General features: G+C 41.4%; 2 protein-coding genes across 8 annotated transcripts in view; both read left to right on the top strand.

Moving 5' to 3' along the window:
* Positions 1-4465: 4465 nt before the first annotated feature.
* Positions 4466-14029, top strand: slc6a13 (solute carrier family 6 member 13). The gene is made up of 14 exons (XM_030095846.1): positions 4466-4733; positions 5008-5142; positions 5893-6033; positions 6283-6364; positions 6575-6707; positions 6852-6986; positions 8742-8842; positions 9015-9142; positions 9993-10105; positions 10230-10367; positions 10632-10734; positions 13080-13180; positions 13416-13586; positions 13701-14029. Exons 1-14 carry the CDS (start codon positions 4466-4468, stop codon positions 13863-13865), a joined length of 1914 nt encoding a protein of 637 aa, XP_029951706.1. The 3' UTR covers positions 13866-14029.
* Positions 14030-17055: 3026 nt separating this feature from the next.
* mon2 (MON2 homolog, regulator of endosome-to-Golgi trafficking) overlaps positions 17056-26999 on the top strand; it is a 31881-nt gene continuing 21937 nt past the window's right edge. For 4 of the 7 annotated variants that reach the window (XM_030095294.1, XM_030095296.1, XM_030095295.1 and 1 more), the window contains exons 1-3: positions 17056-17558; positions 23179-23242; positions 25255-25382. In XM_030095294.1, coding sequence (XP_029951154.1) covers positions 17451-17558; positions 23179-23242; positions 25255-25382 — 300 coding nt within the window. In that variant the 5' untranslated portion in view covers positions 17056-17450. The remainder of the gene's footprint in view (positions 17559-23178; positions 23243-25254; positions 25383-26999) is intronic. The other 3 variants (XM_030095297.1, XM_030095299.1, XM_030095300.1) reach the window with 1 other exon arrangement.

A 26999-nucleotide genomic window follows, 5' to 3' on the forward strand; every position in this document is an offset into this window, starting at 1 on the left:
CCAGTATAATTTCACAGACATTTAACCATGGCTTTCATATTTCTTGTACATGCGGTTAAATTATAACCTTCTTTCAGAGCCCTCAGCCTGTCTAGCAGTGCATGCAGTATCAATCATTAACCAACTGCGGCGGTACGATCTTTCACATTGCTTCAACTGCAGGGGTCTGAAATCCAGCCTCTCGTGCCAGGACACCTGAAAGCAGATGAATGAACGTGTTTTCTAAACGTCATATTTGAGTCTGAGTCGAGGAGACAAGACGGACCCCTGAGAGTACGCCGAGAAGCAGGCAGTGACCTGTGGCTTTACGGTCGGGATGTTCATTAATGAGCTCAACTCTTGTTTTGTATCCACTGTTTATTTTTTCTAAAACAGACAGGCACAGTGAGCAGCAGTTACTCAAATGGTTGCTTTTAATTGTTTCAAGTATGTTATATCAGAGCTGTGCTTTTCTAATCCCACAAAATTTCAGTTTTGTAAGGTTTTAAAATAGACAATGAATAGCTTGATTTTTTTTTTTTTTTACCTGATATGCAAGATAGTGACATATGAAGTGCTTCTCCCTCGAGATGGAAGCATTAACAGTTAACTGTCCACCGCAGAACTTCTCCTTACTCAGCTCAAAGACAGGTAGTTTATTAGTAATGCCAAGCACCAGCGAGACACCCTGAAACTCAGTACAATTGAAAAATACTGTAGTGCAATAACATGTAGTTTAATTACCATTTTCTCAACTATGCATGCGAGGAAATAAGCAAATCCAATCTTGTTTACAAGAATATAACACTATGCAACACAGAAAAGTACATTTTCACAAATGATACAATTTGATTTCATGCTGTTTGTACCTTTTCTTGTGTATCCACTTTTGGTATCATGCATGCAGCCAAGTGGAAATTCACGTTTAAAACTGAACATCCTGCAGTTGGTGTGAACATGTGACTGAGAAGAAAGGCGCAAGTTATTTTTTAACTAACTTTTTCACTGAATATTGACCACAACATGCCAAAAGTGCTCTGAAGCTTAAAGCCAGACTGATGGCTTTGCTTTGTTAGAAAGCTGATGGGTTTGTGTCTTGAATTATAATATGATCCAAGTTGGGGTTGGGGAGTTTACAAATAAGCAAAAAAAAAAAAAAAGTAAAGAATAAAAATAAATAAAACCCGTTTCCTGAATTATTTCCAGCATAAAAAGCAGCAGCTCATTTCTCCTCCTGCACCTTCCTCCATACAGACCCTCTGGATTGTGACCTTGTAACAAATGCCTTGAACCAGGCCACGCTGGACCCCTGTGGTGGGAAAATGTTCTGAATGGGCCGCTGGGTCTGTGAGGAAGGACTGGTCTGGAGAATAAAGACTCTTTTCCAGGAACCGGTTTAGGAATGTTTAGAGCAGAAGCTTCATGAAGCTGAAGTGATGTTTTCATTACCATCAGTCAGGAAGACTACAGAAACACTGCAGTGACACTTGTGAATAAACGGTCAAGATGTGCATGGTTGGAGGATGATGTATTTGTGTGTAACTCTACATGTTGTTCACGTTGTTTGCACGGTTGTTCCGGAAAAAACTGCCAACATGCGTGAATGCATGCATGATGAACAATCTCAAGGTCCACCTCAATCTGCAGGGCCGGCCGTCCACACGCTCCCGGGCCGCTCTCCGGACAGGCCCTGGGAGAATGCGTGTGTCAAAAGGTTACGCAATCAGCCCACCACGCTGAGACCGCACAGACCTCCAGTGTGCTGCGGGGAGTGAGTGTGTGTGTGTGTGTGTGTGTGTGTGTGTGTGTGTGTGTGTGTGTGTGTGTGTGTTTGTGAGTGGGGGTGACTGAATGGGACGGGATGGAGGGGGTGGAGGTGGGGTGGAGTGGCTGCAGCGCTTCCAAAGAGGGGCAAAGAAGAGGGAGGAAAATCTCCACTGTAGGCTGCACCAAAGTTTTCACTACTGCAAATCTCCGCCCCCCCCACCCCCCACCCCCCATGCACGTTATATGGTGAAAACTGACACAACAGCAGGCCTGTACTTGATGCCGCATTTGCTCCTGGGAGCTCTCGTACATAATGAAAGGTGAGTACCTTTGATTTTTTTTTTTTTTTTAACCATGTGATATTTTTGTTTTGCAACACATTTGAATTCAATTTGATTAATGCCATCAAATGATATTTTGAATATAAATACAAATAAATACAAGTTCCTGATGAGTGCTTATTTCTTGGAAGCTGCTTCTGTAGAATTACAGGTTTGATTGATATTCAGATGAGCCACACTGGCTTAGCAAACGTTTGTCAGATTGAGACAAATCTAGTCGAGGAACTGCACATAAGTCATTGGACAGTTTGGGCTTTTATACCCAAGATTAGGATTCTTTATGCTTTCAAGGTCACTAAATGTTAATATATATTCTATAGCCAATCAAAAATACATCCAAAAGTGCTTTTTATTTTAGACATGAGCTGAATATTTAGAGACCGTGTTTTATAATTTTTCCTCTAATAGCTGCATGTACAACACTGATGCATCATAAAAAGAAGGACTTAGTATTACAAAATACAAATTACTGAACTTCTCAAAAACCTACTGAAACATTGAACAAATTGAAAATTTTGATGGAACAGACAAACATGTTTTTCTGTAACTTAATATTTAACATGTAGATAATGTAAATCTTTACATTAGACGCACGCGAGCCTCTTGATGTTCCAACATTATGTAACTATCCGAGTTATACATTAGTCTCCATTGTTCCGACTGTGGAGCTTCGTGGTCAGAATATGTGACTCGTGACTCAGGTCTGCACGTGATTACAACAGCGCCACTGAATATTGACCACATGTCTCTTACATCCAATTCCTAAAGACTGGGATGGCGTAATTTTCCAGCTGGTATTCACATCTCATGCACCTATGAGAAGTTCACTCGCACTGCCTGAATTCTGTATATTTACGATTTGTGTCAACACAGAAATATTAAAAGCAAAAGGAAGAGATGAGAGGAAAAAGGAAACTTGGACTAAACCATGTTTATATTGATAACCACACTCATTTCCTGGATCGCTCATGCACTGAAGAAAGCTGATAATCTGAAGGCTTTAGTCCCCCAGGAGAGAGATCTGAACCTGGCCTGAAGGCCTTGCAGATCGTGGAGTAACTATGAGTTTGACAAAAAAGTTGACTCGAGAACATTTTTGGAATTTATTCAGAATCAGAAATGAGACAAGGGCCACAGAGTCAGGTGTTGATTATCACTCCAGTTCCACGGTGAGGAACTATTTGACTTTTAAGGCCGTTTAATGTGGAGTTTCCATGTCCTCTCCATGCATGTGTGGTGGGCTTTCTGTGGGTGTTTTGGTTTCTTCTAACAGTACAAAAACATGTTTGAGACTATTTGGTGACTCTAAATCCAGCATGTTTATGAGTGTAATTGTTGTCCACGGTGCATGTGTGTGTATATGTGAACCTTTCAAGAGAAGACAACCTGATTTTTCAGCTGCTTCCCTTTTTTTTTTTTATTATATTTACCACATGTTATTTATGGTATTGTCACTCTGTTCCTTTGAGGACGAGTCAGGTCAAGTATTCATTCAGTAGGTCAGTCCGACACTCACTCAGCCTGTCCAAAAAGAGGCAATCCTGGCAGTGTTTTCTGAGTTAAAGGTCCTCTGTGCCTCACTCAGGTCACTGCCAGTTTTAGTATAATCCCTCACAGGATGCCTTCTCTTTAAGGACTGACAAGAAACGTGTGCATGCCTCCTGTTTCAGCTAAGAGATGTTAATCAAACGACAATAGCACTTCCATGTTTCCCTCACAAGTGGGACCACTTAAAAAAAAAAATCAATAAAAACAGGAAGGAAATAAGGATTGCTGCATTTTCACGAGTGGATTAGCGTGAGCGTGTTTCCGGCAGACTGGTGACCAATTGGCTTGAAACGGACTGCAGCGGCGACCACAGTGTCCTCCTGAGAGAGGAAAAAGGCCAACAGACTGGCACATTAATGCATCCTGACAGGAGTGAGCACAGTCAGTGAGCTGTCTGTTTCCTCCACAGAGGGAAATTCTTTGGCCGACACTGGCCCCAAAACAGGGTCTGGCCGAAGGTTTGACCAGATTCAGACGTGTTCATGCAACTCCCAGCTTCTCCTGACCTCTTTCGATGCAAACCAATGGGGTTCTGCTCTGTTTGCTACGACCCATGTAAACATAAACAGACGTCACATGTACGGCTGGAACGCTGCATGAGAACTACCCAAGGTCCTGAAATCAATTCTCTTTAATGAATGTTTAGTTTCATTTAATCCTCCAGCATTTATTAAAAGAAAACTGACTCAGAATTAGTTGCAGGCTTTGCTTTGCTTTGCATATGAATGAATCTCAGGTCTCCAGGGACTAAAGCTCTTAATTCGATACTTTAAAGGCTGTAAATTAGTCTTCAAAGGATTTTTACTGCCTTTGAGTGTTTGCACCTTGATATGTTTAATCTTCTGAATGTTTATTGTTTCACGACGCTCTTTCCAACGTCGCTCTCAGGTAAAGCGGGAGACACGGACAACATGTCGAAGACTGAACCCTTCAACGGCCACAGTCGGCCTCTGGACATCGTGCCCAGCACAGAGGAGAAGATGGTCGAGAGGGGTCAATGGGGCAACAAAATTGAGTTTGTTCTGTCAGTAGCAGGAGAAATCATTGGCCTGGGGAATGTCTGGCGTTTCCCCTACCTTTGTTATAAGAATGGAGGAGGTGAGTGCTGCAACTACCCTTTTCTAAATTCAGTGACAAGATTGTTAATTTGCAATCCACTTGTATGTGTTAAAATGATTATATTATTGAGCATCTCTGGTGCTTTTATTCTGTCTGAAATTGTTTATAAAAAAGCTGTGCGACAACTGATCAAAACTGATTGGTCAAAAACTAAATAAGTTACACATAGCACACAAACATACACACATATATTATGATTTTGGAATATTAAAGTCAATTTTGTGAACTCTTACGCCAATCTCTACTTGTACAGGTGCTTTTTTTATTCCATACCTCATCTTCCTGTTTGCTTGTGGGATCCCAGTCTTCTTTCTGGAGACGGCTCTGGGCCAGTTCACCAGCGAGGGAGGTATCACCTGCTGGAGGAAAATATGTCCATTGTTTGAAGGTAATTTACCTAACCTGTGGGACTGAAAAGAAATTAATGATTATTATTTGAAATCATTAAAAGCAGCTGTTGTGGATTAAAAAAAACATGTAATTTTATGTGCAGGATCTATTTAAGTTGTGTCTAATAATTCATGTTGAGGTGTAAATATGAGGAGTTTGAGCTGAAGTCAAACTAAAAACACTGTGAAAACAGATAAATGTGCTGGTTCACGTATGTGCAGCAAAGGCTGAGAGGAAGCCTTTTGTTTATGCCTGTGTGTGTGCGTGCGCGTGTGCATGTGTTTCTAACTCATCAGACTGCTGTACACATGCAAGCTGCTATAATTGCTTGAAAGCAGTCGAGTCTGGTCAACATCTCGTTTCTTAACAGCTTCCAGCATTCGGTAGCTTTCTAATCAGCCTGTAATCAGCTCTAATCACAACCCAAAGACTCTGACAGCTGCAGAACAGAGTGGTGTCAGGGCGGCAGTCATGTGCTGGAAGGAGTCCTGAACTCAAACCTCGAATTCTCCAAATTTACTCAGAAACTGACTCAATAAGTGTTCATGTGTGCACTGTTAATGGCTTTCAAGCTGCTCACTGCAAACGCTTCGAGAAGAGTTCTCCAGTGAAGGAAGCATTGCAACAACAAGTAGATGTCCATTCACCATTCAAGCATGCCCCGGTGGAACGTCACATAAATAGTTCATTCTTTCATTACCAGCCCACTGTAATTTATTGCCCATAAAGTTGGGGCTTTATTTTCCAGGTGTGGGTTACGCCACCCAGGTGATTGTCGCTCTGCTGAACATCTACTACATTATTGTGTTGGCTTGGGCCATCTTCTACCTGTCCAACTCTTTCACCTGGGATCTGCCGTGGGCATCCTGCAACAACTCCTGGAACACAGGTGAGACAGGAGAGGCGTCCAGGAAGGCCCAAATGGGATATTCTAATGTCAGATCAGTCAGTGTAAAATCTTCTTGTCGTTGATTAGCAGCGCTGTTTGACTTTATCGGAGCGAAAGTGGCCACATCGCCTCACTAATCTGCCTCAGCAGTGGCATTGTTGGTCCTTCCTGTGTGTAACTTGGAAACCTTCGAGGAAGCCTGGAGTTCTTCGCGGGATTGAATGTCCTTTTGTCTGTCCTTCATTCAAGATTCCTGTATGGCATTTCAGAGGGGGAACAGCTCCGTCAACCACCATGAGAACACCACCTCTCCTGTCATTGAGTTCTGGGAGTATGTACTGCTTTGGGTCTATTTGTTTACATCCTGAAAAGCACAAAGACATCACCAAATATCTGTCTTAATAACTGATTTGAAACAAAATTTTATCAAACCATCTTTTCGTATTTTTGTCTTTTGTGAAAATAAAAAAGATTGGGATATAGCATGTAATAGATTCTGCAACACTTCTGATATCCATCCATGTACGTCTGTCGTCTGCAGGAACAGAGTGCTGAGAATTTCCTCAGGTATTGACCACATCGGCTCTCTAAACTGGGATCTGGTAATCTGTCTGGCTGTTGCGTGGGTTATCTGTTACTTCTGCATTTGGAAGGGAGTCAAATCGACGGGCAAGGTGAAACTTTCTCTCAAGTTTGTCTTTGTGCAGTAGCATTATTGTTTGATGACTAAGGCATGCAGCATGAAACGATCTGTTCTTCGTGTGTGAGCTTTGATAACCGAATGTAGGAACTGTCTCAAAGTTGTTGTTTTCCTGCAGGTGGTTTACTTTACAGCCACTTTCCCTTACTGCATGCTCCTGGTCCTGCTGATCAGAGGGGTCACCCTGCCAGGAGCCATGATCGGAATACACTTCTACCTTTACCCTGACCTGGGACGGCTGTCGGACCCACAAGTAGGTTCACAAAAAAAAAAAGAAAGAAAAAAAAGACTCTGCTCGTCTATCTTCTATCCTGTTTTACCCTGTTCAGGGTCGTGGGGCACTGGAGCCAATCCCAGCTCAATAAAGGCAAAGGCAGAAAAGGTCACTAGTCCATCGCAGAACAAACAGACACACAGACAACCACACACACTTGCAATGCTCACAAACTAAATGGCAATACTGGGAAAGAAATGTTAGCAAATAGAAGTTCTATGAAACATTTTTTGAAGGTAATTTTCCAAGGTCCCGTAGCTGATCAGTGTTCAGTTCGTTAAAAATGTTTTTTAAAGACATTGGGATTACTTTAGTGCTCTGATGGTTTCACTCTGGAAACATTTTAGTAATTTCTCACATATTCACTGCATTTCTATCAGCTGGCATGCTTGACTGTTTTGATGCACCTTTGAGATCCTTAGTTTGGAAATGTGACGCTATCAGATACAAATATGAGCATTTGTGAGTAAATCTATTTTAATAGTAAATATAGTGAAACTCAGTGTGACTGAAAATACATTAATGATGGGAATAACCCTCTGGCTTCCTGACTCTTTGCTTGCCTGACAGTTTGGAGACACCATGCTTGAGGTATTCATGCTGTATTTCTGTTGAAGTGGAGCTTGATATTCCTGAGATATAATGACATTTTCTTCATCAATTTAAAGGGGATGTTTTACTTCCACTTTGTAACACTGAGTAATAACCCTGAGCTTGAAGGAAACTGGAACATTCCATCAGCCCTAAGTGTCACTGACTTTTTCTCAGTCCTGAACCAATACAGCGTCAAACAGCAGACAGACACATGAGGTGGTACAGTATGTTACAGAGCTAGAAAAGATGTTTCACGTTTTTTTGACTCATTTTTTTGTTAGTTGTTTTTTTTCCCAAGTGAATTTGTGAAGATTTGGAGAGAGCGTGGATTCTTGCCCATTACTTATGGTTGTATGATCAATGGACTGATTTGCACAGTTTCAACAAATGAAACTGACAGTATCATGAACAGTGTTGGAAAGCGGAATTCTTTTTTTCTCCTTGCTTTTAGATTTCAACCAGCATGATAATCCCCCACCCCACCCCCACCCCCACCCCCACCCCCGACCCCCCTCATTCTCAATGAATGAATACAAACCCAGTGTGTTCAGGCCAAGTCAAGCTCGGCTGTAGAGTCGACGCTTTGGGAATACCTGCCTTTGTGTAGCGCTGTGTCCGGAGCTTGTGCTGTCGGTTGGACCTCTCAGTCAATCAGATCCTCAGTCCCGGCTGCCAACCATCTGAAACATGCCCCAGTGCACTTGGAGCACTTTGCCAGAATTGCAAGAAGAAGGGGAAGCCTAATTTGAATTTCGAAGTGTGAGTGAGCACTCAAAGACTGCTGCACTTTGCGCCTTTAGAGAAGGAGAGGGATAACGTGTTTTGTCTGTGGACGATGCCGGAGTGGCAGGGATACCAGGCGCCAAAGAAAGAAATTCCTGTTCCAGGTCTAAAAAAATTCAGGCTTAGTATATCAGAATTATGTCAATATATGGATTCATTTTGTCTCGCATTCAGGCCAGCAGCTGATTCTGTTAGAACTTCATGTATTAATTTTGCTGTAAGTCGAGCTCAAAGAGTTTAAAAAGCCCTTGGAGCTAAATCATCTATGAATCCATCACTATCACCAACTGTATGAATAAACGTAAAGACACTCATATTTATTTATTGTTGTCCTTCATGAATCTTTGTCCTTCACAGGTATGGATGGATGCTGGAACTCAGATCTTCTTCTCCTATGCCATCTGTCTGGGATGCCTCACAGCTCTGGGGAGCTATAACAAGTATAACAACAACTGCTATCGGTAAGGCTGCAGCTAATGATCTGGTTAGCATCACAGTACCTGCACAATGCTGCCTCCTTTTCCACAGATACATAATTGATGTTTTTTTAAACTTGGTATTACATTTGATTCAGACCTAACTTTAGACCACATTGACTTCTGAATTGAAACCATCTTTCTGTGCTGCTTCCAGGGATTGCCTGTGCCTCTGCTTCCTAAACAGTGGGACCAGTTTTGTTGCTGGTTTTGCCATCTTCTCCATACTGGGCTTCATGTCCTTTGAGCAAAATGTCCCCATTTCAGAAGTGGCTGAATCTGGTTTGTGTTTCCTTCATTATTTTCAAAAGCACGCCACCACATTGGGTTCTAGACCAGACATCTAGACCAAAACAGAAACAGTTTCTGCAAACAGCTATCACTACTGTAGAGCCAATAAACATACAATAAAGTCAAAAGTTTGGACACATGTTGGTATTTAGTGGCTTATTACTCTTGACACTGTTGATAAATTTAATATTTTGTGACTTTCTCATGAAGCTGATAGAGAGAAAATGCAAAGAAAGACAAATCTTTGCATCAAAGAAAAGGTGAAAGAAACAAAATACAAAACATATTCAGGTTTTGTTCAAACATTTTGGACTTTATAACTGTATTAGTTCACTATTGTGGTAAAAATGGAGGTAATGAGAAAAATAAATTAAATCAATTGAGTGAGATGTGTAAAAACGATTGATAGGTACTATATTCCATATCAGAGGGGAGATATTATCATTAACACTGAGATTAGGGAATTTCTCTACCTGCACATGCTTTCAAGGGTGCTGGACGCCAGTTGTTGTAACTGTAACTATAACTTAATTTCTTTTTTAATTCAATACATTAAACTTACAATACTTTACATTCTAAACATTTGTTTCAATATATTGTTCATTATTTTTACCCTCCACTTGTTTCTTTTAATTGTGATATATTCTGAAACATGAGGCCTGTCCCACACTCTGCAAGCTACTCCTTTTTTTTAACAAACCAATAAATCATGCCATTAGCTCATTCCAGTCATAAAATAGATGTTTTCTTAGTAATTTTTTTTTTTAGTTGCATTCTCAAAACATCTGCAAGGTTCTAAACAATGAGCAGAAAACCCAACAGGAATGCTTGTGGCTCTCAGGTCCGGGTCTGGCCTTCATCGCTTATCCTCGAGCCGTGTCCATGATGCCGTTCTCACCTCTCTGGGCATGCTGCTTCTTCGTCATGATCGTGTTTCTGGGACTCGATAGTCAGGTGAGACTGAAATGCTGGAAAATGCACACAAAAACATGCACAAATACATGACACTTGTAAATAAAGAGGATGATGTTATAATATCTCATAACGCTGGGTTGGGATTGTGTTTCTCGTGTGTTAGTTTGTGTGTGTAGAGAGTCTGGTGACCGCCATGGTGGACATGTACCCCTCCACCTTCCGCCGTAAAAACCGCAGGGAGCTCTTCATCTTGGCCATCGCCGTGGTTTCCTTCCTCCTGGGACTCATCATGTTGACAGAGGTCAGGCTCGGCGACCCCTCTTCATGAATTTTAAAACAAAAGAAGTTCAACCTTTCTGACATAAAAACAATTAAATATAAGATAATGTTTGTGTTTACATTTTGAAAACCTTTATCTTCTAATAATTTACTGATGACAAGTCAACCAACACACACAGCAACTATTTGGGAGGCTTTGACACCACACAGCCTCATGTGTTTACTGCAAGCAGGTTTTCATCTGTCTTGCTTATTTATTGCATTTAACGCCTGTCTGCTCCCCCAGGGAGGGATGTACGTCTTTCAGCTCTTTGACTACTATGCAGCCAGCGGGATGTGCCTTCTTTTTGTGGCCATTTTTGAGACCGTTTGCATCGCTTGGGTTTATGGTGAGTAATGAGAGTTCAGAAACATCTGTAGCTTTCTTTTTCCATCACACACACTGACATATTATCAATTTCCTGGCTGATATATTGCATTATTTCCCAGTTTCTGCTTGCATTCAGCACATACACTGGATGTTTTGTCAATTAGCTTTGTGTTCCTGCCCTGTGTGTACATTTTTTTGCATCCCACAAAGTTCCTTTAACCATGTGCTGTGCACCACAGGACCCAATAAAAGTTGTGGTTTTTATAAAAGTTGGTTTCTGGCTGCCTGCCAAGCTTTCCTGCCAGTTTTCATAGGAAACAGATTGTGAGTCAACCAGATATGGAAGAAATGAGGGAGCTGAAAAGAGATGCCTGTGTCTCAAAAATGACACACTCTGTCTACATGTGTTGCACCTGCCGAATACAAAATGATCTGCTCAATCAAAAGTCTTCTGCATCTTGATTTTGACATCCATCCTATGAGCAAAATGTGGAAAAGACTAATTGAGAATTAGCATATGCTATACTTTGAAAGATTGCAGTTTAAATCATTGTCATGAAATAAAATGCATAGAGAAAGACAAACACTTGTCTGATACAGAAAAATGACAAAAGCTTGTATCACAATCATGTAGCATGTTGCTTTTTAATAAGACATATATTAACATGGAACAGAAGTGAATGCAGTTTATGGTTCAGACCTTCATGGTAGTCCTGATTTTTCTTTCAGCCCCTTCAAGAATATTAATTGTCCTTCCCCCCGGTGTAACAGATGGGTGGATGGATGGATTGACTCCTTGCTCTGAAAATCAAATCAGCAGGCGTTGCTTCCCAGTAGCATGATCCTGGTGTGAGCTGTGACAGGTTTTTGACAAACACAAAAACCGGATGACTGGTGCAAGACGTCATTCATTGTCAGGCATCCTGTGGAGATCAGAAGCCAGAGCTTTTTCGTTTAATCTCATCTCTTCATCTATCAAAAGGCTGAAAATCTTCTGAAATGCTGGGAATAGCTCAAAGTATTCCCTTTTAAAGTTTTGCAGTCAGCATGTGGTGCTTGAGTGAAACGTCACATTTGACATTCAGTTCAAAAATTATGTGAAAAGGCGCTGGTTAAAATGTAGCTAAGACTCAGACAGTGAATTGCTGAAACACCAGCTGAAACCGTTAACTAATCTAGAACAGTGGAGTCAAGAGTTCCCATGAATATGCACACGATGCAGTTAAAAGGTAATTTTTAACGGATTTTTAAAAAAAAAATTATGTTTTTGCTGTATTTGACATAACTTCTATTTATTCTGCCAGGTGACCTTAGAGGATGTGAAACGATGTGATAATCTTTGTTTTTGTTGCTGCCGTGACGAGAAAGCTGTGTTTCATATTACTAACAGAGTTGATGACATGGATGCAGTCTCAGTGTTCTTCAAAACCAGAATCTGCTTTTCAGCACAACAAACCATCACTACATCAGTTCCCATGAAACGTGTCACTGTTGCCTCAATGATGACATTTAAATCACCATGTGAGGAACAAGAAAACCTGTGAGGTGCCAGCTGCGGATTTGTTGCCGATTCCTAGAGTCAGTCTGACGACAGAAGTCACGCTTTCCAGCCTTGTGAACTCACTAAACTCACTCACCCACCTGCTAGTTTGCCGCTGGGATTCCGGCAGCGAGTCAACACTCGCTTAATGATTGTTTGTATTCACTCCTGCAGTAATCGTCCTTCAGCTGTGCCACAGCCAGATTTAAAAATACGTTACAAAAAAAAAGATTGGTTTTGCCAAAAAAAAAATAAATTACCTGATCTTATTATTGACTTTGCTTAATGACAGATTGCACAGTGGTAATAGTTCCCCCGTGTTGCCACATTCCACCTGTGTGAACTCAGACTTTGCCCGGTCGTCAGAGTGTCTGTGAGCTCAGTTACCGCTTCACTCATAACGTGATATAATCCTTCATACGACACGGCTCACAGAGGCCTTCTCTGTCTCATCCCATGTCTTCTGTGACCTGAGAGCATCGTTGTGATTTATATATATATGTCCAATATCCATGTTCTACACTGTTTTGTTCAATTCAAAGCCACAAGGCTGATTTCAGTCAATCATGGACAGAGGTACAGTATATTCTGGACAGGCCACCATAGGGCAGACACAATTCACAAATTAGAGTCACACTTGTAAATGCCTGTATTTGTTCTGTGGGAGGAAACCAGAGCACCTTGAGAAAAGAAATGCACACATGATGCAAAAAAAGACTGGCACGCAGATGTTACTGCTATAGGGAAAGAGTACTAGCCACTACTCTCTTCCTCTCTCTGTGTATCTCCAATGTGTTTTCTTGATCTCTTATCTCTTGTCGCAGGTGCTGATCGTTTCTATGACAACATAGAGGACATGATTGGTTATCGCCCAGGCCCTATCATCAAGTACTGCTGGCTTTTCTTCACCCCTGCAACATGCTTTGTAGGTTTTGCTTGTTTCATGCATTATGAATGCCTGTACAGTTTTTTTTTTCTCTACAAAAAGAGTGCCCTCTGCTGGCCGCCACAACGAATAGTCAAAGAAAACCCCTTTTTTCATGTTTCTAAATAAGAGATGAAACATTATTGTCTATTTTGCTGAATGTGCATGTTAACTCACCACATCATCATATGATTTTTAACTTTACCTTCCTTATTCTCGTTTGGCTCTTCATCAGGGGACGTTTGCCTTTGCACTGATTAAATACTCCCCCTTGAAATACAACAACGAATATGAGTACCCTTGGTGGGGCCATGGGATCGGCTGGGTCCTGGCCCTGTCCTCCATGCTTTGCATCCCTCTTTGGGTGGCAGCAAAACTCTACTACACCACAGGAACACTCCGAGAAGTAAGTCAAAGTCATAAAAAGCCCTTTTTTTTCATTTAAGGGATGTTGGAGGCATTCATAGAGCAACATTTTGACTCCATTTCTCCTTTTTTTCCATGAACCGTCCACTCACAGCGCCTTGCTCTCCTGATCACTCCTTCCACCGACTTACCGAAGACCAAGCAGGAGCAGGAGAAGCTGCTGGCCGTCTTCGCCGCCGACGGCGACAGCCTCCATCAGAGGGCGCCTCCCACGAAGGACGGCTACTTCCCCGTCGATGAGAAAGAGTCTCACTGCTAGGAACTTTGAACACTGGAGTCAGAGTCTTGTGGAGGTCAAGGGTCACTTCTCAGCTTTGACATTCCAGCCTAAACAAAGCTCTCTCTGCGATACCTCAGAAGAGAAGGTGCTGAAACAAGCGCCGATGCAGACTTTAAGAGTCATCTCACCTGAAACTGCTGACTGGCTGCAGCAGCCTTCAACTTACAGAATGACAACATTCTTGCATTAAGATCTGCATCTGTTTTTTTTTTTTTCTTTGTTTGCTTGTGTGCTTTTTGCAGCACTGATTAATATATGTTGTGACGATGACAGAGTGAAGCGTACATTTAGAAATGTGACCACTGATGTTGCACAGTGGCTACGAGTTTATATTTGATCGCGTCTGCTTTCTAAGGAAGCATTTTCTTCTGTCCTGAGCAGCTCTGATGTTCAGTTAGCCTGGCTTTACTTTCTATCTCCTTTTCCTGTACGAACAGCCGCCTGCAGCAGACGGAGCTCAATCACACACCAATCGTATAAACTTGTGTTATAAAACTCCATCTCTGCTCAAATGAATCTCCTTGCCAGGAGATAAATTGAAATGTGCACTGAGCTCTATTCTGCAAGGCTTCATGAAAGGGTTTAACATTATTATGTTTTGTTTTTTTTTTTTTACAAAAGTATACTAATGGAAAATACATGCAAAAATTAGCTGTTTAATCGTTAGACAATTAGGCCAAATTACAACAATTTAACCAAATGTTGCTACATGTTTTTCATTTGATTTTATCCTCCATGTTTTCATTCAGTTTATGTTGATTGAATTTCAGTTACTTCATCTCCCTGGATAAGATTTTCTGACGGACTTGTGCGATATTTGTACATGTTTTGTTTTGGGGTTGCTGTTTTTTTTACACTGCTCCTTGGATTTAATTTAGTTGTTTATATTTTATGTGTAATGCACTGTTAAAGAAATTATAATGTGAAGGAAGTGCCTAAAGGAGAAATGGTGAGGATGGCTGAAGGGTTTCGTTCCAAATATCTGGAATTATATCACTTTTTGAGTTTCCTTGTCTTGTTGGAATGATCGCATTTTCATTGATTAGTAGGAAAACACTTTTAAATGTATAACTTTATGTACTAAAACATTTCATTAGATGAGAAAAAGCCTTCACTTGAAATATACACTTTTATTAAAATGTGTATACTATGCCAGACATATATTATTAAATCCTCAAGTGATGTTTACTAAATTGCTCTCTGTTCTCATAAAAACATCTATACTCTTATGTGATGCTGAGTTGCTCTCATATGACCTTCATGTAAACAATGTTTATAATAGACATTTATTTAAAAGTTCAGTGTATTTAAATATAATTAAAGAGGCAAAATACACACAACATAATAAAATGCAACATATGTTTTTCATGTACTTAGAAAAGATCAAACATTGCCATGTTACTGCACTGTGTACTCCATGATTATCATCAGTAGATCAATTTTCATCGACCTTGGCAAAAAAACAAATACATGGGAGACTTTAATGTATCGGTGATTGTCCAGTTGTCTCATTTTTGAAATATTCTTTATTGTTTCTTTCAAGTGGTTGAATATATTTCACCTTAGACTGTATAAACAATCTGAATGAATGGCTGACATAGACTGAGGGTATCAAACATGAAGGCTGCGGGCCGGAGCGTGCCACCGAGAGGGTTTGTTCTGGCCCACACCCCATAAAGTGTAACAAAGTCAAGTTATTGCAAGCTGTTTTTCAGTGACTGTTGTTCATTTGTTTGCTAGGAAACACATGTTTCAGAGGGAATAGTGTCCAAATGATCATTCATCAATAAGGCTGCAGTGATCAATAGAAAAACCTTAACATGCAGGAGAGGATGGGAAAGTGATCTGATACCAAATTAGACTGTCTGTGCCCCTGAACTAACCTGAGTTTGATATCCTGGACATGTCATCAGTTCATCACAGACAAGCGCAGTCACATGCAGACCAAACACGTTCATGTTTTTGAAACGCCTGGACGCACAGGGAGAACATGCAAATGCCACGCAGAAAGGCCAAGCTAGTGTTTGAATCAATTATCTTCTTGCTACATGAGCACTAAACACTACAACTTGCTGCCTAATAATAGAAATAAGCAAATTAAACAGAAAATGTAGAAAATTAAATGATATAGAAATAAAAAAATTAGCTTACCATGAGTGTCCATGAATGTGTCCTTTCATCCATTTTCACTATCTAGAAAGAGCACATTTTGAATCGTTGTTATTTGACATAACCCACAAACAAATGCAGAAATAAGACTCTAGACAGTGGAGCAGGAACAACATTCTATGCTAAAACCATATAACATTCTACTTTATGACAGATACACAGAGATTCAGATCTTTAATCAGTCGGAGAATCTGAGAGGAGTTGGCTGGTAAAACTCATTATGTAACATAGCAGCCACATCTCACAAGTTCAATCTGGAATGCAAAAATTGTTTCTATACACACCAAGTCAAAAAGACAAATTAACATATATACTTTGTGTGAATCAAGATGATCAGCACCACAGTGCAGTCAACCTTTTTATTCAGCATCGAAAAATGGGTGATTCTGGAAACAGTGTCTTCACATTCACATTTTTTTCAGTCTCACAAACAACATTGATGCTAAATAATCAATCTACTTCTCATACGTGGATCTCTATCTTCCAATTACATTTTGCAACAAGCAGTCAAGAAAAAAGATGAAGAATACACTTAATGAAATTCACGAAGATAAAATAGAAGTAGAATTTAAATTTAAAAGAATGAAAATTTGATGTGATGATCAGACAGAATAAACCACTTTGAATAAATGGAGTTAAATTGAGTCACTTGGTTTCAAAGGCGGCTGGAGGCTCCAGCTCACAAGACATGGCAGGAAAATGTGAAGGTGTGGGGGAGGAAGGGGTTCTGGGTAACTTTAGAACTCAGAAACAGAATCGTGTCATTTATGAAGTCACGCGGAGCTGCTGAAGCGCTGGGGTGAAGTAATGGCTGGAGGGCACTCCAGTGACAGTCAGAGCCGCTCGGATCTGAACTAGTTCATAGTTTTTTTGGGATGTGGAGTCCTTCAGGCGTGTCGGGCTCGGTGTGGCTCAGTCAGAGCCGGTCTCCTCCAGCAGGGGGCGCTGCAGCCACTCCTCTGAAGCCGCCACTGTTTACGGAAGTCCGAGTGACGTGTCACTGTCCACCGAAGCATTGTGGGAAGGAAAGTGGAGCTGACACGGCCGCTGATGGCAGACTGCTCAATTTAGCGGATATCCACGAGCAGCCAGCGGCGTCAGGAAGCACAGAGTCGGGGTAACGATGCCTCTGCGCGGAGCCGCCGTCGACGGGCTGTGAAGCGGTGTCGCCGCTGCTGTCCTGCGCGCAGGCACCGCTCGGCGCTCGAGACCGGGGAACCCGTGTCAATGGACCGCGGCGTTTTTATTTTCCTTTCCAGGGAAGGCGAATAGAGGAGCGACGGATTACATCCCCGCGGTGGTGGTGGTGTTGGATGGGTGGGGGGCGACGGCGCTCCCGCAATCCTTAAAAGTTCAAAGTTTCCTGAGATTTTCCCGTCGAACACCCCGTCGAAGATGTCGACCAGCAGCCCCGAGGCGGTGAAGAAACTGCTGGAGAACATGCAGACGGACCTGCGATCTCTCTCCATGGAGTGCAAGAAGAAATTCCCCCCAGTCAAAGAGGTTAGCCGGCTAGCTAGCTCCACCGAGCCGCCACCTCGGCGTTCAGCCGTGCCTGGATGTCATTTAACGCTGCTTCTGCAGCAGGTTCTGTTCACTCGTCTGTCTGAGCTCGTCCGCTGGGCCTCGGTTATCTGATGTGGACGCTGACTTGTCTTCGTACAGTCCAGTCCAATTAAAACTTGTCTTAGCTTCACAATAAATGTGTAAGTCAAGAAACTTACATTTCTTTAATAGGCTTATGTCATATTTTGACTTTTGTCTCCATGAGGGTTAAAATTCGATGACTTTATTTATTGACTGCAAAATATAAACAAAGTTTAAAGCATATAAGTGTTAAAGATTTAAATAAACACGACATCATAAAATACAGTACTTTAATTTTGATTTACCTGAATCATTTGGTGAAATAATAAAATTAGTTTATCTTCAGCCGAAACCCTTTTGGTCACAAACTTTAAATTAAAATTATGATAATGAGGATGATACTGATGATGATGAAGATAATGATTATGTATTATTGACATCATTTTGTACATCTTGAGTTTGTTTGTGTGGCCAAATAAACAACAACTACTACTACTAAATATAAAACAGCAAAGGCTTCAAATAGTTTCACATCCCCTTTAAAACACACTGGACAGATTATTTTTAAAGCACTAGTATGCTGAGCTGCAATCCAGTTGAAGATTGCAGCAGCTGTCAAAGTATTCCCCAGGACATTTAGTCTCACTAGATTGTAGTGCCTGTTCTACAAGAAATACACAAACATTTATTTTCCAATTCAACCAGTAAGGCAAGCTTGATGCCTCATTTGAAATGAATGGTTTTCCTCCATGTAATATCTGCTTCCTGGGTGAATCGGCTGTTGATATAATAGTTATAGGCTTTACACTGTCTGATCTGGTGCCTACATGCTGGTGTCCTCAGATTTTCTCTCCACGTGTGTGGAGAACATGGCAAGAATAGCTTGGATTTTTTTTTTATGTATTATATGTTGATGAGCTCTTCAAGCCTCTAATTTAATTGACTATATATTCTATTTCTGAAGTATGTCATTTCAAAGGCTCTGTTGGGTGTTAGAGGTTGCAACTTGGTTTCCAAATACAAGCTTCTCGTTATTGAAAAACGGCCAAGAGTGATTTCATACAAGTGTTTTTGTTTTTATTCGTCTGGATGACTTGCTGCACTGTTGGTGCCTGCTGGCTGAGAGAGTCTGACTTCATGACTCGGTCTGAGAGTAGAATAGTACAAGGAGGCTCAACATCATGGTTTATACACTGTGTGTGTGTGTGTGTGTCTTATTCACAGTAGGGAGGTAGTCACTAGCTTGCATGACTCCACCTTGCTGGTGACACAGTGAGCCCTTTTGTGAGCTGCCTGGAACCACTTACATCTGGAAAGGATTTTATTTAGAAGCATTTGCATTTTCCAGCCCTGCTACAGTATAGATACTCTTTTATTATTTCACACTTCTGACTTGCAAATAGAGAAGATCCATCCATCTTCTTTATCCAGCTTACGGTCTCTCCAGTGTTTGTTTAATTCTGCTGACATCGCCTGAGAAAGCCTGAAATCCCTTTAATTCCCACATACGTCTCCCTTGCTGTTTGCTTGAATATATACCAGTAGTGACACAGGCCATTAGATGAAATATTGTACAGTATTCTGCCTTCCTGGCTGTTGTGACTTTACATATATTCATGGATGCAGGATATAAGGTGAGCATGTCATTGGTTCACCTTGGCTCAAGGCAGCGTCAAGATTAATTCGACAAATAACTCAACACTTGCTTCCAGTTGTTTGAAACTGATTGGGGTGGCAGTCACACAGAACCATAAAAAAAGCCCACAGCCTCAAGGCTGGAGGAAGCATCTGCTCCAAATATTGACTGATCATCACGAAGGATTCCTCGTGTTGATCGCTGTCTTTCCCTCAGGAATCGCAGCAGCAGACAGAGCCTCTGTTTGATGTCTCCCTAACCTGAGTCAGGGATCCTGATCGATGATGTTGTGACCAGAACATGCTTTCCCAGTTGAACCAGTAACAGTTTTCCTATCCTAGATGTTATTATACTGCAAACAAGCATCTTGGGTAACTCTTTAAATAGAAATTGTTTATATGGTTTATGCATTTTCATTTTTATGTGACTTCAATGTTTGAAATGTGTGTTTTAGTCTTAATTTATAATATTTAAGTTCATGTAAGTAAATTGCTCACAGTTAGTCTTGCTAACAACATTATTCCGACCAAATACAACGGCAGTGCCTCTTTACTTGGTCTTTTTCTACAGGCGATAAAGAGCCTGGCCTGTTTCTCCAGCAAATCTTCATTCTGTTTCCGCCCTCATTCTCACAATCCATCTCCCACAGTGACATTGCACCAGAGCCAATTTTTTTTCTCTTGGTTAAGAGGGGCCAAGAGGAGCCTCATTGATTTTTTTTTTGTATCATAGCATCACAGAACACCTCTTCACTGAGTAACAGGAACCATTGAAGATATCAAGGCTTCTCTTTTGCCTTTTTTTTAAGGAAAAAAAAAAAGAATGGAGCACCGAGCATCTCTGCAGATGATTCAGGTGCTGGTTTGTTGCTTGTAGCTCACAGTTTGATCTGACTGGTAGGGAAAGCCTGCTGAATTATTGCCACAGCCACTGAAGAAGGCAACCTCTGTTACTCTGTAAATAAAGTATTCTCAAATGCATTTTCAGAAATGCATCATGCTGCAAACATAAATTAGTTGATTTACAGAAATATATTGAGTTGTATTCAATCATTTCATGATTAGAAGTCCCTTATATACCAATGGTAGAATTGCTCCATCAAAATGTAACCTAAGAGGGCTAACAGAACCAAAACATTGTGGCGCTCATTATGAGGACAGTTGCCCGTGACAGGAAGGTTCATGTTATTTGCATAGAGATGAAATGCCATAGCGATTGGATTTGGTAAATTTGCACTATTCCATTGAAAAGCTGTCATACTGTGGCCTTTTGCACAAGAAGTTACGTCAGTTCCCCAAACACACACACAAAAAAAAAAAATACTGCTGAGTTTAGAGACTGTGCTTTTCTGACACATAAGCATTTGTGCAGACATGGTCGGTTCTGCTTTGAGGAAAAGAAAGTATGAGTCTTCCTGATTTCCCCTCTTTGGCCCTGATGCTGTTCATACCTCAGAGCTCGGTGTTTACTCTCACCCTCCATCAGACGTCAGCTGTCTTGTGTATGAGATGGTTGTGGCTCATGTTGTAGAGCAGGTTGACTGCTAAATCATTTGTTCTCGTGCCAGTGTGTCCTTTGAAAAAAGAATAAACTCCAAGTTTCTTCCAGTCAGCATCGCATGGTTGATCGTGTGTATGTGTGTGTGTGATGCTGTAAAGTGCCGTGACACTGCAATTATTCATTCAGAGCTGCTCAAGCAGGCCTGGAAGTGATGGTGTGACCCCACTGAGCCCCAAGTCTGTCTGGGTCTAAGTGGGGGGGAAAAAAAAGGATCTAAACTTGACTTCATAATGTTTAAGTTCGAGCTAAACTTTAAACCAGGAAGCTGAAAAGCATTTTCTATGAGAAAATTGGTGGGGAAAAATGTTTCCATGCAGTAAACTGAGTTTCAAGCATGCACTCCAATATCAGGTCACCCAGTTTAAAAAGATTTTAATAATCGTTTTTCTGCAATTTCCTACATAATTACGGATTTTCACATCTTGAAGGGTTCTCTGTGCGGATTGGATGATGCAGGACGAGGTTCTGCTGTGGGGTGAAAAGTATTTCTAATTAGACATTAATGGGTTTACTGGTTCAGATTCCACAGCAGAAACAGAGTTACGCAGACATCAGAAATTATTCAGGTTTTTAATCAGCTATGTTTCTTTTATAATTACCCGACTGACTGGATTACAGAGGAGTTCATTGTATTGGATCACAAACAGCACTGTTACCATTCACCAACAGTCCTCCTATAAATGTGATTTCTGTTGTAGGGCGTACAAGATTTCAGTCAAAACTGTCCCAAAGCATCTTGGATGCGACTTGAGAAAACATGCTGTTGCCGGGGATGCAGATCGTCTCAGGCTTTGATTTCAGATGACGGCAGATGTGACAGGTTGTAGGATAACAGTGGACATTCTCACAGAAAAAGTACAAAAAAAAGAAAACCACTTCAAAGCAACAGCTAAGCTGTCGCAATGTTCTTTATTGATTGTAAATAATTGATTATTTTGGTATTAATTGAGTTCACTCATTACCTTTTGCCTAATTAATCCAGTTCAAAACCCACGGCGTTGCAGCATCAATATAAATGTAAATGACCGAGCCGGAGAAAACATCGCCCAGGCTTTTCAGTGGTTTAAAATCCTTCTCCACTGCCTCAGACGTTGCAGTTTGGATGCTTGCCTCCTCAATTTTAGCGCATCGCTTCGGCATATTATTCAGTCTGCAGCTGGAAAACTCACAGCAGGGGGGTGGTGTAGTTATTCTCCGACTAAAAAAAGCTTCTCTGTGTTCCTCTCGGTGCCCTGTAAAGACCCGTGGCTCTATATGAGGAATAAAGGAGAACTGGCATTTCATTCTTTTTTTCCAGAGATTAACTTTTTAACAAGCTGAACGATAACAAGCTGATCACAGTTTGCCTGAAAAGTCTGGCCCACTAACCTGCGGTTGCCTGGTAACTGAAAGTTTGGCAGCGCCTCCATTTGTCGACCTTGTTGCTGTTTAAACGACACACAAGGTAATCATGTTGTTGGGTAAATTTCACAGCTACATGGATAAAAAAAGAAAAAAAAAGGCAGTTGCAGCATTATCTGGTATTTTATATTCTAGTAGCATTTATAGGATGAGGAATTACCAAACATCAGTCTGATGTAAAGTCCTATTTTCTGAATTAGGACTCCCGCCGCGTGTCTGTGACTGCAGGTATTACAATAATAATGATGTTGAGAGACGTGTTGGGAATCCCGTCATTTGTAACACTTGCATGCTCTGGATGTATCCAGACTGGAGTCATTTTATTAAAAATGCATCTGTGTAATGTCTGTCTGTGCTCAGTTGAGGATGTTTATAGCTTAATGCGTTATTGTTGATAGGCTCGACATCAGTGTGTTCCTCAGGTTATTGTTTCATTTTGCAGACTGGTTATTTACAGTGCAGGGTGGTGTTTTCATGTGTTTCTACAAATGGGGATGACTTATTGAGGGAGAAATAAGTGGTGAGAACAGGTGGAGCCGAGGTAGGGGAGACTCGGAGAACATCTTGACAGACTTGTCAGGACACGAGGTTGTGGAAAGATAAGAAGTTTTGTGCGCCAGCACCTCCTGCCCTCCCTCTCCGCTGACACCTCCCCTCCCTTTTCCATTTCTTAGCGTCTCGGTGCTGCCAGACGCCTCGCAGGGGAAATCTCTTTCTTCTCGCACATCCTTCTCGCGCTGAAGCCCGTCGCGAGCACATTTACCGGCACCGCTTCAGTTTCTGTGCAGCCGGGCCTCCCTGTTCCTCCCCTGTGGCCATCATTACACGGAGTTGTGTCTAGCGCCAGCAGTGGAGTGATGCTGCACCATCAGCATCTCTTGACACATGTCACCTCGGATGGTAACCCCAATGTCTCCTCTTTCTCTCCTTTCCCTCCAGGCGGCAGAGTCTGGCATTGTGAAGATTAAGACCATTGCAGCCAGGAATACAGATATACTGGCAGGTGAGTGGAAAAAGTTTTGTTGAAGCACGACTCGCGTGCACCGTCTTGTCACTTCCACACTCTTTTGACCTCTTTTTCTCTGTGGGTTTAACCTGTGGTGGCATCAAACGTGTTCCATTTTCTAAGATAGTTTAAACTTTCTGGGAGTTCTTTAATGGTACTGTTTTAGTGGCACTCAGAAGATAATTCACAAAATTAATTTGCTGAAGAATGTTGTCTGTGATTGGAGGGTTGTACTGCTGAAACGTTGGAGTGAATGTAATGACTAGCATACAGGATTAAATGTTTGTTTCTCTGCTTCCTGGTGGATTTTGAATCCTCAGATTTTAGTGATCTGGTAGTTGTAGTTATTGAGAAGCAGCATCAGTAATTCAGTGGCTAAAAGTTGAAAGTGAAAACAGTCCATTAAAACCACTTCAACGTCTGTACGTCCACCTCAAGGATGTAAAACGATCAGAGCGTCCTTCAGTACAACCAGTTTGATACGACGTCTAAAAAGTAAACACGCCATGGAATGGGAGCGTTCAATAATGGTCCTTTCACAACATCCGTGTTCAGTAAATGCCTCCCGAAGAATGGCTTAAATCACTTAAAACAACACTGCATAAAGGCAGAAACAGGTCTGTAATCATGTGACCGTAATGCTTTCAAAGCTTTATATTTCAGACTCTGAAGAACAAAGTATGTGACAACATACAAGATGATTTAAAACAATAAGTAGTCATTATTAACATGACTACGGACTTCTAGAGCACTAATATTCGCCTCGTGTCACAAAAAGTCATCATGAGCCTAAAATTCTGAACATCTGGAGTAAAAGTATAAAGTAAAAATGTTAAAAATATGCAACAATGCATTTCAATGATAGATTTAGTTACCCAATAGAAGTGATTATTAACCCCCCCACCCCACTGAGCTTAATCAGTGAAAATAATGAAAAACCTTCTTTCTGCCATTGATCAATCATCAGTGATGGAGAATGTTCTTTAATGCGATCTCCGGTTGCCGCTGTGTTGACTGATGTTTTCACAAGGCAAGAGTTGAAATATGCGCTGTCCTCTGAAGCACATCAATGCATAAGCAAACGGCAGTAATCATGGATTTATATTCACGGAACACTATTTTCCCGAACACTAACAGTATATTACATGACATTATCGCTGTATTGTCGTGCCTTTACGTATGTGGCCGGGCTCTGTGAAGGCACGTGCAGATAGCATCGGGCGGCGCCGAGCAGTTTATCACATCATTTTGGTCATAAGATAAATGAGGCCTTCATGCTGACGCCGATCCACTCAGCCGCGGTTGCTTCTGCCCCCGTTTCAACCCTCAGTTGCTTTAATACCAATCGCTTCATTCTCCCGATAAACAAGCGCGGGTTTTGCAGAGTTGACACATATTTTACATTTTCTGAGTTCCACCGACGACTGTCTGCATCAGACCAGCCGCCCGAACCTGTAAACCAGTACAGCGACTGATCGCTGACGAGTTCATTAATCTTTGTTTCTGCACTGGATTTGCTGCCTGTCGCAACGGCCTAATGAGGTGTGAATAAAAGACTGAGAGGTCAGACCTGTTGTGTGGCCATAAATCAGGGGCGGGCCGGCGTTCGGTTAAAATGAGAAAGGTAGAGCAGAGCAGTGACTGGCTGCATGCTGATTAGAAGCTGCTGCAACACCAGGATCATGCTTTAATCTAAAATTATCTGACTGACCCCCTTACCAAGCATATTTTACAAATGAAATGAAATGATGGAGGTTTTTATATCCTGATTTAAGGGTCGTGGAGCGGATTGTTTGGAGGCTCTCTGTGTGGTGTTTGATCTCTATTTGTTCAACAGCCGTTTCCCTGCTGTACACATTTTCACATCAAAATTAATGACATGCTGTGTTTAAAAAAAATGTAAAAAATGATACCTATTAGTTTTAGGTCATCATTGAGCTATCTAAATGGCAGCAGTACATAAGTCTATGTGTGATATTCACCTGTTTTGTGTGTCGTTTTCCCTGCAGCGCTGAAGGAGAACAGCTCTGAGGTGGTGCAGCCTTTTCTCATGGGCTGCGGCACCAAAGAGCCGAAGATCACCCAGCTGTGCCTGGCGGCCATCCAGAGGCTCATGTCCCACGAGGTGGTGTCTGAGGTGAGGGCCGGCGTCTGGCGTTTCGAGTGCTCATACAGGTTTTTTTACGCATCCTCACAAAACAGGATAGATGATAAGCTCATCTATTCCAAAAATAGAATCTGAGAATTTTCAAGTTCATTGATGATAAATACAAAACACCTGAAGATTTCAGTATGTGTTTACATTTATAGGAGAATGGTTAGCTCTGGATTAAAGTCTATGATAGATTAAAGTGCCTCGTGTTTCATTTAAGACTGTAAATCACATTTTGTCAATGATTTCTTTCCATTTCATCCCTTTCTATTGTTGTCTGGATCAGCTCAGACGTAATGAATCAAAGTTTTCCTTCATCTGCAAAAATTCAGTTCACCTGCAACTTTAGATCAACCCTTCTGAATATATCTGATTTATTCAGATCAATGCAGCTCATCAGCGCTCGTTTAGCATTGTAAATGTCAAAGTGTCTCATTTAAATACATTCCTGCTGCCGGTGGCCACATTTGAGAGAAAGGCGGAGAACTGCTCTGGCTGTGACACCTTCTTAAATAAAACTGCAGCTGAATATAAGCTGGTGTGAAGGCTGAAGTGGTTCGAACCTTTTCTTAAATAATCCAGCTGGAGTCAGACCTGAGTCGAGAGCTGCTTCCAAGTCGGTAGCCTGGAGCGGAGCGGCACCTTGTTAATATACCATAAAAGACGAGTTATTAAAAGCTTATTGAGCAACGCGGCGCTCGCCACGTTCTGATGTCAGGCATTTATTTAATTAGGCTGAAGCAGGTTTCAAAGCTGCTGCTTTTGGTGGGAGAGGCGGCGAGCGCTACCCTCTCTGAGAAGAAGTGTGTCATGAAAGGCTTGGTGTGCTTTAGATGAGCTGCTTTAACTCCTCCCAGCCCATACAGAGCACATCTCGGCTATTACAGATGATCAATAAGCTGATTATCAGTTCCAGCACCCCAAAAAAATAAGTCTTGGCCCAGTTTTTGAGTGAAGAATGTCATATTTTGCCTGCTTTGTCTGAATAATTTGCCAAATGTGAGTTAGGTGGAGAAGTGGGTTGTGCTTCAGCCCTCGATCAGATGTTCGATTCCCAGTTCTTCTGATGTGTTGAAGTGTTCTTGCACGGCGGCCAATGCTGGTGAATGGATGAATGTGGCGAACAGTGTAACGGCAGTGTTTAAACAGCTGATTAGAGCAGATATTGCGTGAGAAAAGAGAATTCCAGCTACCTTAAAAAGAAAGAAAAATCATGTTGGTATGTATTAATCTATCGATTGATTTCTGATTGTTCTTGTTGTTCATCAGAAACCAACCGAATGCTCTTAGACCTACCGCTGTTCGGCCAGTAATATGAACGAAGAGAATCATTTTAACTGGAACTACAAATAAAGGCTGGAAAGGCTGAATTCAGCCCAACGTGTGTTTTAAATGTTGTTGCCTTTCTTATATCCATAACCAAGCAAAGCTATGTTTACTAATTGGAGAGTTATGGGACTGTGCACATGTGACTTTCCAAAAGCTGTATGCTAAGGTGAGCTGGCCTCAAGATAGACAGAAAATACTCAAAGTTCACTCAAAACCGTCTTATTTTAATATTTCCATTTTGTATTTCTTGTGTATGTCTTGAGTATGAATTGA

Source organism: Salarias fasciatus, chromosome 7 (genome assembly GCF_902148845.1).
Source record: "Salarias fasciatus chromosome 7, fSalaFa1.1, whole genome shotgun sequence".
NCBI classification, from domain to species: Eukaryota; Metazoa; Chordata; class Actinopteri; order Blenniiformes; family Blenniidae; genus Salarias; species Salarias fasciatus.

Coding starts and splice junctions, on each gene's coding strand:
- slc6a13 (XM_030095846.1), top strand. CDS start 4,466: ATGTTTAATCTTCTGAATGTTTATTGTTTCACGACGCTCTTTCCAACG. Junction 6,034..6,282: donor CAACAACTCCTGGAACACAG/GTGAGACAGGAG, acceptor CCTTCATTCAAG/ATTCCTGTATGGCATTTCAG. Junction 10,106..10,229: donor TTCTGGGACTCGATAGTCAG/GTGAGACTGAAA, acceptor CTCGTGTGTTAG/TTTGTGTGTGTAGAGAGTCT.